Source organism: Gracilinanus agilis, chromosome 1 (assembly GCF_016433145.1).
Source record: "Gracilinanus agilis isolate LMUSP501 chromosome 1, AgileGrace, whole genome shotgun sequence".
NCBI lineage: Eukaryota > Metazoa > Chordata > Mammalia > Didelphimorphia > Didelphidae > Gracilinanus > Gracilinanus agilis.
In genome coordinates, this window is record NC_058130.1 from 570,913,637 (window position 1) to 570,929,135 (window position 15,499).

Sequence of the window (15,499 nt, forward strand, 5' to 3'; positions counted from 1 at the left end):
CCAAAAGATTTTGCTCAAACCCTGAACTTTAAACTTGTGTATGTCCACCCGCCTCATATGTGTTTCTTGTAGACAACATATGGTGGGATTTTGGTTCCTAATCCACTCTGCTATTTGCTTCTGTTTTATGAGCGAGTTCATCCCATTCACATTCAGAGTTATAATCATCAGTTGTGCATTTGCTGACATTTTCAAATCCTCCCCTCTTCCTACCCCCTTTTTCCTTATACTTTTCCCTTTTAAATCAGTGGTTTGGCCTATCCTACTTTTCATGGCTTCTAGCAGGTCAATTCTGATCTCCAATTTGCTTATTAACCCCTTTATAGCATGGAAATGCCTCGATTCCACGTACCTTCCATGCTGTGCCCTGTTGTGGGGTTCCTCCGTTCGTCTGGACTTGTTTTTTTGTCCCCTTGAGGAGTTTTGTGTGTTTCGGTCAGGAGAGGTTAAGAGCTGCTTCTTACTCTGCCGCCATCTTAACCCGGAAGTCCTAAAGGCAGGGTTTTAAGTGAATTGCACCAGATTACTAGGAGATCAAAGTGAAAAACTCACATATTGATATGTGGTCATGTAGCATAAAAAGACATTTTAATTATCTTAACATATTTGATTTTTTTTTAGATTATCCATAGGTTACTAGGAGTTGCTTTAAAACTATTTTGAAATATTATTGAATCAGCGAGGTCTATTGTACTTAATACTGAATTGGAAATAATATTCATTTAAATGATTGTATATTAAAATGAAGATAAGAAAAGCACTTAAGATAGATTACTTTAATGGGCTATTATAGTAATTAGATGTTTAAGGTTCAGGAGGAGAAATACCCCATACTCATTATAGTTACAGTTGTTGAGTGTTAATTATAATGCCTTTAGAATTCATCTAAACAAATATCAAGACAATAAATTTCCAAAGATTTTAAAATCTTTCCAGGAATAGAAAATGTTTTCCCCTTTTTTTTACTTTAGAATATTTTTCCATGGTTACATGATCCATGATTCCCCCCCCCCTTTGCTCCCCCTCCTCTGACAAGCAATTCCACTGTGTTATGCATGTATCATTGTTCAAAACTTATTTCCATGTTATTCATATTTGTAGTAGAGTGATCCTTGAACATCAAAACCCTAATCATATTCTTATCTAAGTACATGATAGATAATATGTTTTTCTTCTGGGTTTCTGTTCCCACAGTTCTTTCTCTGGATGTGGATAGCATTCTTTCTCATAAGTTCCTCTGGATTGTCCTGGGCCATTGCATTGCTGCTAGTATAGAAGTCCATTACATTCGATTTTACCACAGTGTATCAGTCTCTGTGTACAATGTTCTTCTGGCTCTGCTCCTTTTGCTCTGCATCAATTCCTGGAGGTCTTTCCAGTTCACATGGAATTCCTCCAGGTTATTATTCCTTTGAGCACAATAGTATTCCATTACCAGCATATACCACAATTTGTTAAGTCATCCCCCAATTGAAGGGCATATCCTCATTTTCCAATTTTTTGCCATTCATCACAAAGAGTGCGGCTATAAATATTTTTGTACAAGTCTTTTTCCTTATTATTTCTTTGGGGTACAAACTCAGCAGTGATATGGCTGGGTCAAAGGGAAGATAGTCTTTTAACGCTCTTTGCACATAGCTCCAAAATGCCTTGCAGAATGGTTGGACCAATTCACAACTCCTCCAGCAGTGTATTAGTGTCCCAATTTTGCCACATCTCCTCCAATGTTTATCACTCTCCTTTGTTGCCATATTAGCCAGTCTGCTAGGTATAAGGTGGCACCTAAGAGTTGTTTTAATTTGCATTTCTCTAATCAAGAGGGAGTTAGAATACTTTTTCATATGCTTATTGATAGTTTTTATTTCATTGCATGAAAATTGCCTATTCATTTCCTTTGACCATTTGTCTATTGGGGAATGGCTTGATTTTTTGTAAATTTGACTTGTTTTTTTATATATTTTGGATATTGAACCTTTGTCAGAGAGTTTTGTTATAAAAATGTTCTCACCGTTTTTTGCTTTCCTTCTAATTTTGTTTGCACAAAACCTTTTTAATTTGATGTAATCAAAGTCATTCTATTTTATGTTTTGCACAGGAGTAGAAAACTTTGATAGATATGATTCAGTTCTACTAAGCTTTTGCATTCGTTCACTCATAAAAGAAATATGAAAAATATCTTCAGTTAAAATAAAACAAAATATTATTTACTAACATATTAATATGTTTATTAGTACTCACTATTCAGGAACCAATAATTTGGCAGGTATAGAGAAAGGGAGATAAGTACCATTATGTTCCTTATGAAATATTGACTTTCTAAAAGTCTATCAGAAAAAAAATAATCAGAATATTTTGTAAGACGCTTCCTATGTATTATGTCCAGGGTAATTGTCTCTGTGTTTTCCATTAGTTTTTTTATGGAGTATTTAGAAAAGCATTTTTTGAGATAGTTGAATAGTGAGAAATAATAAATATGAATGGCCCTTTATTCTTCACTTCTATATTCTTTCTAGATTTTAACATTTCATAACAGAAAAGGTAACATAACTAAAATGGAATTCTCGGTCCAAATGAAATGTGTATGTACATAAGTACACATACCTGTGATCTCATTGTTGTGGATATTCTATTAATGATAAATGACAAACTCAACCTCAATGTCTTTTAAAATAATTTTAAATCTTATTTCAGTGATTTCTCACAAAAGATTTGACCAATATTTTGGAAGCATTCCTCTCAGAAAGAAAGAATTTAGAGATATCAGAAAGTCCATGAAATTGGAAGTTTTAAAGTTTTGATGTAACACTGACTACCCCTGAGAATCCAAGAGAATCAACAAAAATAACAACAAAAGCTTCTCAAAACAATTAACAACTTTAGCAAAGTTGTAGGATATAAAATACATCAACATAAATTACCTATATTTTCTATACTACCATTAAAGCACAAGAGAAAGAAATGGTAAGAGAATAAAATAACTGTAGACAATATAAAGTACCTGAGAGTATGCCTGCCAAGAAAAACATAGGACATATATGATCCAAAATACAAAATACTTTTTACACGAAGTCAGATCTAAACAATTGGAAAAAAAAACATTAATTGTTCATGGTTAGGCAAGGCTGATATAATAAATGACAATTTATCCTAAATTAATTTACTCATTTAGTGTCATATTGATCAAACTACTCAAAAAGTATTTCATTGAGTTTGAAAAAAATGATTACAAAATTCATCTGGAAAAACAAAAACCCTAGAATGTCAAGGAAGAAATAAATTTAAAAAATATATGAAGGAAGGTGATTTAGTGGTACTGGATCTCAAACTATACTATAAAGTAGTCATCATCAAAACAATCTGGTACTGGCTAAGAAACAGAGTGAAGGACCAAAGGAAAAGATTGGGCACTCAACACACCATGGCAAATAACCATATAATCTAGAGTTAGAAAAACTGAAAGATCCAAGCTTTTGAAAGAACTTACTATCTAACAAAAACTTTTAGGAAAAATGGAAAAAACTATGTCAGATATTAGGCATAGACCAACATCTCATGCCATATATCAAGGTAAAGTCAAAATGAATTCATGAATTATAAATAAACACATCTGGGGGGGCACAAAATTGTTTAAGTGAAAACAAGACATAGATGACATTATGAGAAGTAAAATAGATAATTTTGATTACATTAAATTGAAATATTTCTGCACAAAGAAAATCAATTCAATGAAGGTTAAATGGGAAATTTTAAAAAACTGGGAAAAAATCTTTAAAAAAAATTTCATTGATAAAGGCTTCATTTATCAAAAAAAAGAGAGAGAAAATTGAGTCAAATTTCTAAAAATACAAAGCATTCCCCAATTGACAAATATTAAAAACTATAAGCAGGCAATTCTCAGATGAAGAAATTAAAAGTATCTTTTGTTATATGAAAAATTCTCCAAATCACTTAGACAGAGAAATGCAATTAAAGAACTCTGAGGTACCACCTCATTCCTCTCAGACCGGGTAACATGAAAATAAAGGAAAATAATGAATGTTGGGAGACATGTGAAAAATTGAGACACTAATACACTGGTGATGGAGCTGTGAACCTATACTGAAGAGCAATCGGGAACCATGCAGGGCCATCCAACTATGCACACGCCTTTGGCCCTGCCATACTTCTATTAAGTCTGTATCTCAGAGAGATCAAAGTTAGGGAGGGAAAACCTTCCTGTACAAAAACAAAACAAAATAAAACAAATCATTTATAGTAGTTCTTTTTGTGGTGACAAAGAACTGGAAATTCAATGGATGTCTTTTAGTTAGGGAATAGCTGAACAAGTTGTGGTCTATGCTTGTAATGTACTATTGTACCATAAGAAATGACAAACAAGATGATTATTTAAAAAAACAACAACTTGGAAAAGGCTTATATGAAATGATGCAAAGTGAAGTAAATAGAAGTAGGAGGAAGTTTTATACAGTAACAACAATAATGTATGATGTTCAACTGTGATTAACTATGATCAACAAGGCAAGGATTCAGGACAAGGACTATTGACAAAAAAAAAAAAAAAGATATTCACTACCAAAGAAGGAAGAGACAGAGTCTAAATGAAGATTGAAACATACCATTTTTCACTCTATTTCTTCCATGAATTTTTCTCTTTTGTAATCAACGTGCATCTTGCTTCACAACATGATGAATATGGAAACATGCATCATATGATAATTTATGTACAACTTATATGAATTGCCTTCATGGGAAAGGGGAAGGGATGAGAAGGAGGGAGATAACATGGATCACAAAATAGAAAATAAATATTAAAAATTCTACTGACATTTAATCTGGAAAATAAAATAATAAATTAAAAATACACATTTGTCTATATTTATGTATAAGTATATATTTATATTTGCTTACATTAAATACATACATACACAAATATACTCAATAACAAGAGAGAGGCATAATCCTTCGCTACCTCATACTCTGGTACAGGTAAAGAGGTGAGGTTTATATTTTAGCTACATTCCTATATGGCATAGTCTTACTTCCAAATCCAAAATCCAATATGGCACCAGGCACCCTGGCTTCTTAGAGCTACCTTTCCAGGTGGGATCACTACAACATTCTTCCCAGAATGCAGGCTCTAATACCTGACTCTGCTGGAGGGTACTGCCTGTACTTGAAAGAATGAATTGAAGCAGAAATATCCCAAGACTTAGGGCCTAAGAGGAGAGAAGCAAGATATCCCCCTTAACAGTCATGGTACCCGCTCTATGGATGAACTCTGTGTGATCTTCACCTTCTGGATACAGCAATAAAGAAAGAGAGATATTATCTTAATCTGTGTATTTTAAAGATAAAGCCTCTTCCAGGCACTCTCAGTTGAAGGAGCTGCTATTACCCAAGTGGTAGAAAATAATCAGCACCTCTTCTCCCAGATGCAGGGTGCCATCAATTTAGAAGATTTGGGCATGTTCTAAATCCCTTTTACTTTGATAACTAGAGTAATACAAATGGTTCCTTTTATAACCCTAGATATTTTATTTGTTTATGCATATAACATTATTCTGAGGAGTCCATGACAAAAACAAAAACAAAATGCAAGAACCCTAGCTCTAGGTCTTTTTCTACACTGGGCATAGGAAAATTTCACATAGTTTCTGCCTCCTATATGTTTAACTTCTGCCATATAAGTAGTTCAACAAATTTTCCAACCAAACATATTATCAATGTCATCCTTTATGTCATCTCAAACTTGAGTCATCATCAGAAATATACATCAGCCTCTTGGTCCCCCATATATGTACTTGTTTTTATATGTGAATAAGCCTTCTTAAGACTAATACTTTATACTGAAAATTTAGGAAACAATGAGAATAATGTTAGTATGTCTACTCTGCATTATATTTAAAATACTAGTTCTGCATAGGTCTATTTTTGGAAAATGTGTTTTGAAGGAATTGAGTAATTAAGAACAGCAGTCCCTTTAGTATAAAAAAGGAGACATTCAACCTTCTTTTTTGGTTCGAATTGATTAAAAATCTTTAGTTCAGGAGAGAATATGTGGATTCATTTAAATATAATGTCTAATAAATTAATAGTTAGTAAAGGTGTGTATCTGAATTTTTAATGCAATATTTATTTTAGAAATCAAATGATAGATTACTTTTGTAAGGACATACAGGTAAATGTTTGTAGAAGTCAGAGTCATTGGGGAATATTACTTATACCTTTACTCTTTAAATGATATAATGCTATATTTCAGTAATTAAAAACCATTGTGATTTCATTATGTAGACAGTATTTCAAGTATCAGAGACTGAATAATCTCCATATCTTAGTAATCAATGTTGAAATAGTATATACTTTCATATTGTAGACAAATATTAAATATGATAATATTTGAATAGTTTACATAGCCAATGTCTATTCAGAACTGGAATTAACTGTGGATAAAAAAAGTGAGAAACTTTCATTTCAATAGTTCTAAGTTTGTTTTTTGAATTTCACTGACATTCAATTCTCTTGATTTTTAACTATATAGCATTAATAAAAATACTAATGTTAAAGACTATTAACATAAATGACAATTGAAAAATATTATAAATAATATCTTCCAGCATTTCATATGTTATCAAATCATTTAAGTTACATATTTTTCCCCTTATCACTTACTTTTGGCAGTAATTAGAAATAGACCTGAGAAATATGACCAACTCTGGTTTGAGGAGAAAGTGCTGGAATTTTCTTTGGTGTGGGCAGGGCCAGGAAATGATCATATTTATCTTTTTGCTTCTTAAAAAAGATTAAGGTGCTAAAAAGTGCAAAGTAGAGTTATTAGGTTACACTTTTTCTGATAATTATCCATTCAAAAGTCAGTTTTAAAGTGAATTTCAGAGTTATTTTAAAGCATTGAAGTGGTAAATATCAATTATTTTGTTTCTAAAAAACCCAAGTATAAAACCACTTCACAATATTTCAAGTTTATTACATGAATTTTTATACACTATTGAAACAAAGACAACTTGGTAAAAGTAGGATATTCTAGAAAGAGCCTAAATTAGTTTAATTCTATCTGAAATATGATTATGTGGATTTAAAAATACTATTCTTATAATTGATATCCATAAGTGATTTACTAAGGGGATGCATAACCTCTTTTCTATTTCCTCATTAACTAACTTAATTTGTTAATACCTCTGGAGATAATGGACATTAATTTCCATTTCTGACATATCTTTTTGTATTTTAATACCTGTCTCAAAACTTATATAATTTTAACAACATTTCTTTGGCAAATCACCTCCTTAGTGAAAAATAACAAACAACTTCAGTAGAACTCTAGTGCCTATTGGACAAACCCTAAACCCAAGTCTCCACAATATGGCATTTACCATTATCTTCTACTATTTCCCTTCTTGAGTCCTCTGTTCCAGCCAAACTTATTCTTTATCTATCGCCATTCACATTCTCCCTAAATATACTATTTTTTATTAGAACCCCCTATCCTGGTACGTCCACCTTCCCGTTTCTTTTAAAGCTGAATTCCAGCCCATTTTTTCCTGAAAAGTGTCCCCTGACCATCAAAACCAATTTTCATTCTGTTCCATTCCATTATACACATACTACAGTAAATGATTTCTCCCTCCCCTGATTCTCTCCTACAAATTCTTTACAACATTTTTCAAACCTTTCAACACTTTTCTAAGCACTACACTTTATTATCATTTTTGTTTGCATATACTAAGTATCTCCTATCTGTTCAACTAAGCTCATAGTTCTCTGAGTACAGAAACACTAATATTTTAAGCTATTTTAAGATATTTAATTTATTTGATGGATGCATACATTCTGATTGGAAAGTTAGCAAGGTAGATTGTCAGAAGAGACATCATCTGTCATAGGATCTACATCTTAACTAATTCCTCACCCCATCCAACCTTACTATATATTATGTCATAACAGTTTAACATAATTTAATGACTTAATATAACCTAACAGCTTAACATAACAGGAACTCAAATCCCCTTTAAACCAGAGTGAGGCAGTATAATGTAATGAAAGCATTACCAAATGGCTAGAAATAGAGCTGATGGATTGATGATAGGTGTAGATAAGTAATTAAAATAACATTGTCTTAGAAAACTTAATACTTTGTCCAGCCTTTAAGTTCTATAATATTCCTACTTTAAGAAATTTTTATCAAATGCCATTTTCCAATCTCTAAAAGAGCTTAAAGACATTTGGAGGGGGAGGATATTCTTTACATAAAGAAGCAGAAACTTATCTAAGGTTCCTAGTAAAGGCAAATGAACAGAGCTTCATAAAGTATTATTATCTTTTAAATACCATTTGCATGAACCTTAGATGACTAACATTTTCTTGTTTATAACAAAAAAAAGTACCTATTACTTTCAACCAAAAAAAGCTATTTTTTTCTTTCGCAAATGCAAAGTAAATCTTAAAAAAGAAAAAAAATGATGTCATGTTAAAAGGAAAAAGTTCAAGGTTTTTTTTTTTTTTTAAGTTATAACAAGGTCCTAATATATTAACTCCTGTTAGGTTTATTTTGTTAATCCTTATAGGATTTAAAAATTTGAGCTGATCGTAATCATAATTAACAGAAGGAACAAATATCAGTCAAACATCTTTAGTAGTTTTTGCCTTTTCCAAAGTAAGTGTTGACATTCGCTATGGAATCTTTTGCCATATTGCATCATTCTCTTAAGAAGAATTATGATCAGACACATGAGTATAATTTCTCTCTTTGTGTGGACTAGGAAAGACCCCTTTTTTGCTGGTGTGGTTTGTTTGTTTTGTTTTGTTTCTGGTGAAAATAAAAATGTTTGCTGACATAGGGTCTGTAGTCAAATTTAAATATGAATAGAAGAAACAAATGTTTACATAAACCATCTCTGGCGTTCCCTTCTTTTGATAGAAGTATTGCTCTTTCCTGGTTGCAAGTATAAGGAGTTAAGATTGAAATCCTCTGGAAGAGTTGCAATGTTTCTGAGGAAGCCCGGGTCAGAGAAAGCAGTAGAAGCAAGAGAGTGATAGGTTGGGAAGCTTTATACCTAGAGAGAATTGTGGGGTGAGGGGCAAGACAAGAGTTAGAAGTCGGGTGGTAGTAGTGGTGGGAGGCAGTGTCCTCCTAGCATCTTCTAGCTCGGAAACCAGTGGTGTAAGGAGGAGACAGCCAAGAGAAGACTGGGAAGAGAGCTTGCGCTCCTCCACCCTCCCCTTTTCTCGCTCCCCTCACAAGGGAGCCAGGATGGTGCGGTCCAGCCAGCTGTGGAGCTGCTGAGTGATGCTGCGAGCCCGTGGGTGCCCGGGGCGGCGACAGCAGAGGGGGGAGCAAACAGCTGGCGGAAGAGCAGGCAGGCAGAAGCTCTCTCCCTACAGGCGGCGGCGGCAGTGGCGACTGAAGACGTGGAGAAGGTGAAGGGAAGAGGAAGAGGACCCATTCCCCTCCGTTCCATCTCCCCCATCCTTTCACTGTCGTGGATAAAAGCTGCGGTACAGACACCCCGACGCTTGGTTGTCGCCGCCGTCTGCACCTCCTTCCTTTCAGTGGTTGCTGCTGGCAGAGCTGCTGGGGCTATAAGACTAGGGAGTAGCAACAGCAGCGGTGGCGGCGGCAGCAGCGCCCTGCGGGAGGGGAGAGATCAGCGGAGCCACTGGCTGCATTGACTACACATACTCAGCAGGAGCAGGACAGCAGCAGCGATTTGGCTGCTGTTCCTTTGCTGCCTGGATGCTAGAGCTTCCCGGTCAGTCGGCCACGGGCACCCTAAAGGAGGAGGAAGAGGAGGAGGAAGGGTCTGGACATCGGGGATAGGAAGAGGAAGGAGAAAAGAAGCAACAAAGCGCTGGCCATGGCCTCCAACTTTAACGATATCGTCAAGCAGGGCTATGTGAAAATCCGCAGCAGGAAGCTGGGGGTGAGTTATTCTCCTTCATCCTTCTCTTTTCTACCTGCTGTTCTCTTTGCCATCTGCCGCCTCCTACTTGTGCGGTTACGGGTGAGGTTTGACCAGCGCGGGTGAGAGAATCCGAAGCTGAGAGACTGGGAAGGGGGCGAGGTGGCCAGGGGATGGGGAGAGCAGTTGCCAAGAGTCATCTTTGGCTTTCCGCTTGTTGCTTGGCTGGGATGGGAGCCTAGCATTAGTCCGGGCTCTGCAGAAGCGGGGCTCAGCAGCTTGGGATGGAGATGTGGGTGGTATACCAGACCAGGAACCTGCTGTCATTACTTCCTCTTCTTAGAGAAGAAAGACTTTGCTAGTTTGGACAGCCCAGTCTGGATTTTATATTTAAAAAAAAAAATCAATTCTTCATTTAAATGTAGAGTGATAACGTACTTGGAGACTGCCATAGAATGTTCATTGCCATTGATATATGTAATCTTCATGCAACAGAGGCATAGACATGCTGATATGTCATGTATTTAGCATCAGCCTCTTCTTTTCTTTTCAAGTGAATCCTGAAATGCCCTATAAGTATACTGTCTCTTTGAGCCCCACTGGGTATTTCAAGTGGAAATGTAATCTACATGTGTAAACACAGGTACATAAATATATTTCACATGAGGGTGCACACATATGACCATATACACACATCTATGTCTATGGGGAGAGAGGGTAACAACAAACTTTGGGCTGAAATTCTCTTGGTTCTTTTTTGTGGATAGAAATCCCTTGACTTGGAGAAGCAATAAAGATAGTGAGGGTTTTGAACTGATAAAGTGATCATGTGGAGCGATTGGAAGGAAGTATTGAGAGTACCAATCCGGGGTGGGGGGTGAGGGGTAGAGGAGAGGCAATTGGGAAAGATAAGCAAATGCTAAGAAAGAAGAAGGGGGGAAGGAAATTCAGTACTTGGAAGGGAACGGATGGAGGTGAAAACAGAGCTACTGACAGAGGGAATCTTAGAAAAAATGCACAGGGAAGAGGGCAATGAGGCAGAGAGAGGAAAAACTAGGCTGGGGGAGACAAGGATTGATGCCAATGGTGACAGCAACAGAAGCAGACTGGAGTCGGCAGGGAGGAACAACACCGACTGTTGAGAAGGGAGTATTTTATTGGAACAGGAGGTTTCGAGATTTCAGCGGTGCGTCTGTGCCTAACAGTTTTGAAACTTCCCACTTCTGAATGACCAAAATGACCCAAAGTATTTCCTTATTCCTTTGCTAAATGAATAAATAACCTAAAGGGACGGAACGAGGGTCATTCTGTTATTAGAAAATAAAGGGGGAAAATAATATTGTTGGCATGGAAGGAAAACATAGAAGCACCCCAAGAAGGTCCGTTCGTTTCTAGGTCTGTGGAAAGACTAAAGATTGTCCGAAATAAAGTATTGGTTTCTCCCCATACCCTATCAAGAACAATTTCTTGAGTATAGCAGGCAAGCAGGTGTGTAGGGGTAAGAGGAAGAAAATGCCTGGCTTCACTTTTAGCGTTCCCGCTGCTACATTTGCCAACCCTGGGTTAGGAGGAGTGACTATGCCCCCTTCTGATGTAGATGGTACTGACAACGTTCTGAAGGACACGAGGGGCTGAGCCTTGCACTCCTGAGAGAATCAGAGCTATGTAGAAGAACGATTAGGAAAGTATTTTTTAAATGACTTTAAGAATGTAAAGGGGGACAGTTAGATGCTTGTGATTCCTGGAGACAAGAGGGAAAGGAAGAAAAGGAGTAGGAAAACTGGGGGGGAAGGAGGAGAAGAAAAAAAAAGTGGGAGGGGAGAGAGAGAGAGAGAGAGAGAGAGAGAGAGACAGACAGAGAGAGAGAGACAGAGAGAGAGAGACAGAGAGAGAGACAGAGACAGAGAGACAGAGAGAGAGACAGAGAGAGACATTGAGATTGAGATTTTCTGTTGTTCTTCCATTCCCCCCTCTACCCCTTTAAAGGGCTTTTCTAAAGTCAAAGAATGCACTCTATTCCTTCCCTGGCAGATAAGGAAAAGGCTATCTGAAAAACTACATTCAGACAAGACCTTCTGGAGCTTATCAGCTCTAGATGTACTGCTAATATTTATCACTTGCAAAAGATGTCAGCCTAGTAAGGAACAGAGGCGTCTAAAGAAAGGAGAATCATCATCAGAAATTGACCTTTGAAACCCCTTTGCTATTTTGACAGGGATGTTCACACATGCTCTCTCCCTTTGGAATCCCAATTATATCTGCCTCTGTAGGTGGTTCATGCTAATGGGTGATTTAAGGTCCCCGAGGGAACCCTGTGACTGTTGTGTTACTGTCTCCAAGCTCCTGATAATGAGACTATGGAATATTGTCTAAAGAATTAGCTTTTAGCATGAAGTGAGTCTGTGACACTTGTGAAAGGGAGGGGAACACTGAGCCATTGTCAAAACATTGCTCCCCATGCAATTCCCACAAACTGCTTTCCAGGTTTTCAGATGGTAAGATGAACACTGAAAAATATACCTCCTTGGAAAATAAGGTCAAAACAAAAATCATTGGGTAGCATCTTCCAGATTACAGTACCACTGGTATTCTGTTGATTTTATTTTTAAATAACAAATATAGTTATTACATATCTATACAAATATATCCCTGTGTAGATGAAAATGCAAGCATCTGTGTACACAGTGATTCTGCATTTAGTGAATTTTAGTAAAAAGATAATATCCAAAAGGCTTATTAAAAGACATATATTTGTGTGTTTTATGTATGTATTATATGTGTATATATGTATATATTTTCATATATATATAACATTAAGGCAACATAATTGTTTTCTTTATCTACCTTAATATTCTACTCAGAAAAATATAAACTTGGACAATTGAGTATTTAGCCTGCAAAATCACTTGCTTTGTTTTCTTTTCTTTGTTTTTAAACAATAAATCTGTACAGATACATCTCAAGTGCCTGGGACAAAAAGAATCATTAAAAAAATAAATCTGGAAAGTTCTCTACTATTTATAAAATGCAGATAGGAAACTTCAATCAATAGAATCTAAAGCAGATGGTACTATAACCTCAATATGTATAGTGGAGATGTCAGAAGGTAAAGCTATGGGCAAATAGATAAACCATTTTCATAAATAAGCATGCAAAATATAGTATAAAGGCATATATTAGAACAACTTACAGAATATATTTTATAATTTAAATGTTTATATTCCTGTCCCTACATACTAAAATTCATTATATCACAAATGTTCATTTTAATTCAAAAGATAAATGCCAGTGCTTTTCTTTTGGCTCTAATGCCATTTTCCAAGTAATACAGGGGTTCATTTTAAATGTTTCTCCTCATAAATTGTGTTCTCTTTTTTTAATTAAAAAAAGTATACTCATGAAAAAAAGATTTTTCTGTGTTTTTCACAGCAGGTTAGGTGGTTAATGCATGTTATGATATTGTACTAGGGCAATAAAGCTTCTCCTGCCCTCTAGGTATTGGTCCAGTCCATTAAAGAAATTCTTCCAATGCTTTTGCTCTTCTCTGTCTCTGCTACTCTGTCTCTGATTCTGTCTCTGTCTCTGTCTGTCTGTCTCAGTCTCTGTCTCTGTCTGTCTGTCTCTGTCTCTATCTCTCCCTCTCTCTGTGGATAAAAAAAGCACTGGGTACTCCAATCTATTACAACCTGTAGAGTGACTATTCCTCAACCCACTCTAGGTAATGGGAGGAATATGAGTAAAAAGCCAAACATTAAAGAAAATGTATAGGTCTACTTTAAGAGTCAAATTTGCCTTAAGTGCTTGAGTTGTAAGCTTGTGTTTAGGGCCTCTCTCTCTCTGGGTGTGCAGATAGGGGACAGCAAAGAAGAACATACTGCTTGGTTCCATGAATCAATTCCCTTCCTTCTGAGAACTGAACATTTTTTTTTGCTGATTTTGTTTGCTTAATGAATTCATACTTAAGGAACAATGATGTGAATTCATTAAAGTTTTCATCTCCATTTCTTTAAATGCCATAGCCTTATTCCATATATAATAGATAATTGCTGAATAAGAAGATTTGTCCTATTTTTTAGCATTTAAAAGCTCTGTTATATGATAATTCCACCATAAATCCGAGTGTTTAAATGAGGGCATTACAATTCATAAATTAGCATGATTTCTACTCTATTTTTTCAGATGAATAAGAATACAATTTAAATAAACATTGATTGCTAGCATTATGAACTTTTTAGCTTTCAGCTTGCAAAGTTTATTTAAGTGTATTTAAACCATATGGGAAGATAGATTTTTTTAACGTTCTTCCTCTGAGTAATATATGGCAATGTTTATGTCTCAAAATTCTTACCTGTGATGTAATCTACTCATTTCTTGCCTTTGGGATGCTTATGTCTAACATTAACAATTCAGTGACTTTGTAGATTCAATCGGTTTACAGAAGTGATATTTTTTTAAAGATTCTTTTGACCCTTGGAAGCAAAGATTCTACAATATCTTTATGATAATCATTGTTAGTAACCACTTTAAAAGACTTAAAAATGCACTTGATTGTGAAATCAACCACAGTTCAATAAGATTGTAAGTTCTTTTAGGACAAATTCTGTCTTTTATTTTGTCAGTATATTCCAAATGCCTACCAAGGCTTTTGCACATAATAAGTAATTAATAAATAACTTTTAAAATTGAATTGTGGAATAAAATTCAAGTTCTTGTCTAAAAAGAATTTCCGGATAACATATAAATAAGAGAATTGAGATAATATTCACAAATACAAGAAAATTACTCCTTTTATCTTTTTATCTTTTTCTTGGGAAGCAGTGGAGCATAGTAGCAAGAGCGCTGGGTGTAGAATCAGAAACATTGTGTTTGTACCCTAGCTTTTCTGCTAATTGTATCACCATGAACAAATAAATTTAACTTTCTGGATAGCAGTTTACTTATTTTAAATCTTATCAAACTTTAAATCCATGATTCGATCCCATGACAATCCCCCCAGTACAAACTGAATAAGTAATTAAATTATGCTCAGGGTATTACTAAGATTAAGTGAACCCTATTGCCTACCAATTCATTTACATTAAGAAATATATGGCATAGATGGAATGGAAATAGATGCTCCTGAATCCATGGAGGATTTTTGGTAAATTTAAACTATAAATTGCATAAATAATTTGAATGAACCATGTCAATATACCCAAATATTACAGATATTCCTAGTGATCTTGTTTAGAATTTAGATTCTAATTTTGGAGTGTTGTTGGAGTTGTTTTATTTAAATGTTGATACACACTCAATGACCTATGGTGAAGGTTGGATTTTAGAAAGCAAAGGCTATTTTTCAACATTTTTACTTGTCATTTTGTGCCTTTCTTATAAACTTGAATGCAGAATATGCTTCCTTGACTAAATATAGAGAAAGGAATGTAATATATGATATATGTTTTTTTTAATTCCTGAAAAGAAAAAATACCATCAGTATTTGGTGTATATTGTATAGGGGATATATGGTGAATCTCTATACATATATGCTCCATTATCTATCTATCTATCTATCTATCTATCTATCTATCTATCTATCTATCTAT

General features: G+C 35.2%; 1 protein-coding gene across 1 annotated transcript in view; it reads left to right on the plus strand.

Moving 5' to 3' along the window:
• Positions 1-9,869: 9,869 nt before the first annotated feature.
• Positions 9,870-15,499, plus strand: part of DOK6 (docking protein 6) — a 411,008-nt gene continuing 405,378 nt past the window's right edge. The window contains 1 exon segment of the mRNA XM_044683327.1: positions 9,870-9,935. Within this exon segment, the coding sequence (XP_044539262.1) occupies positions 9,870-9,935 (66 nt within the window).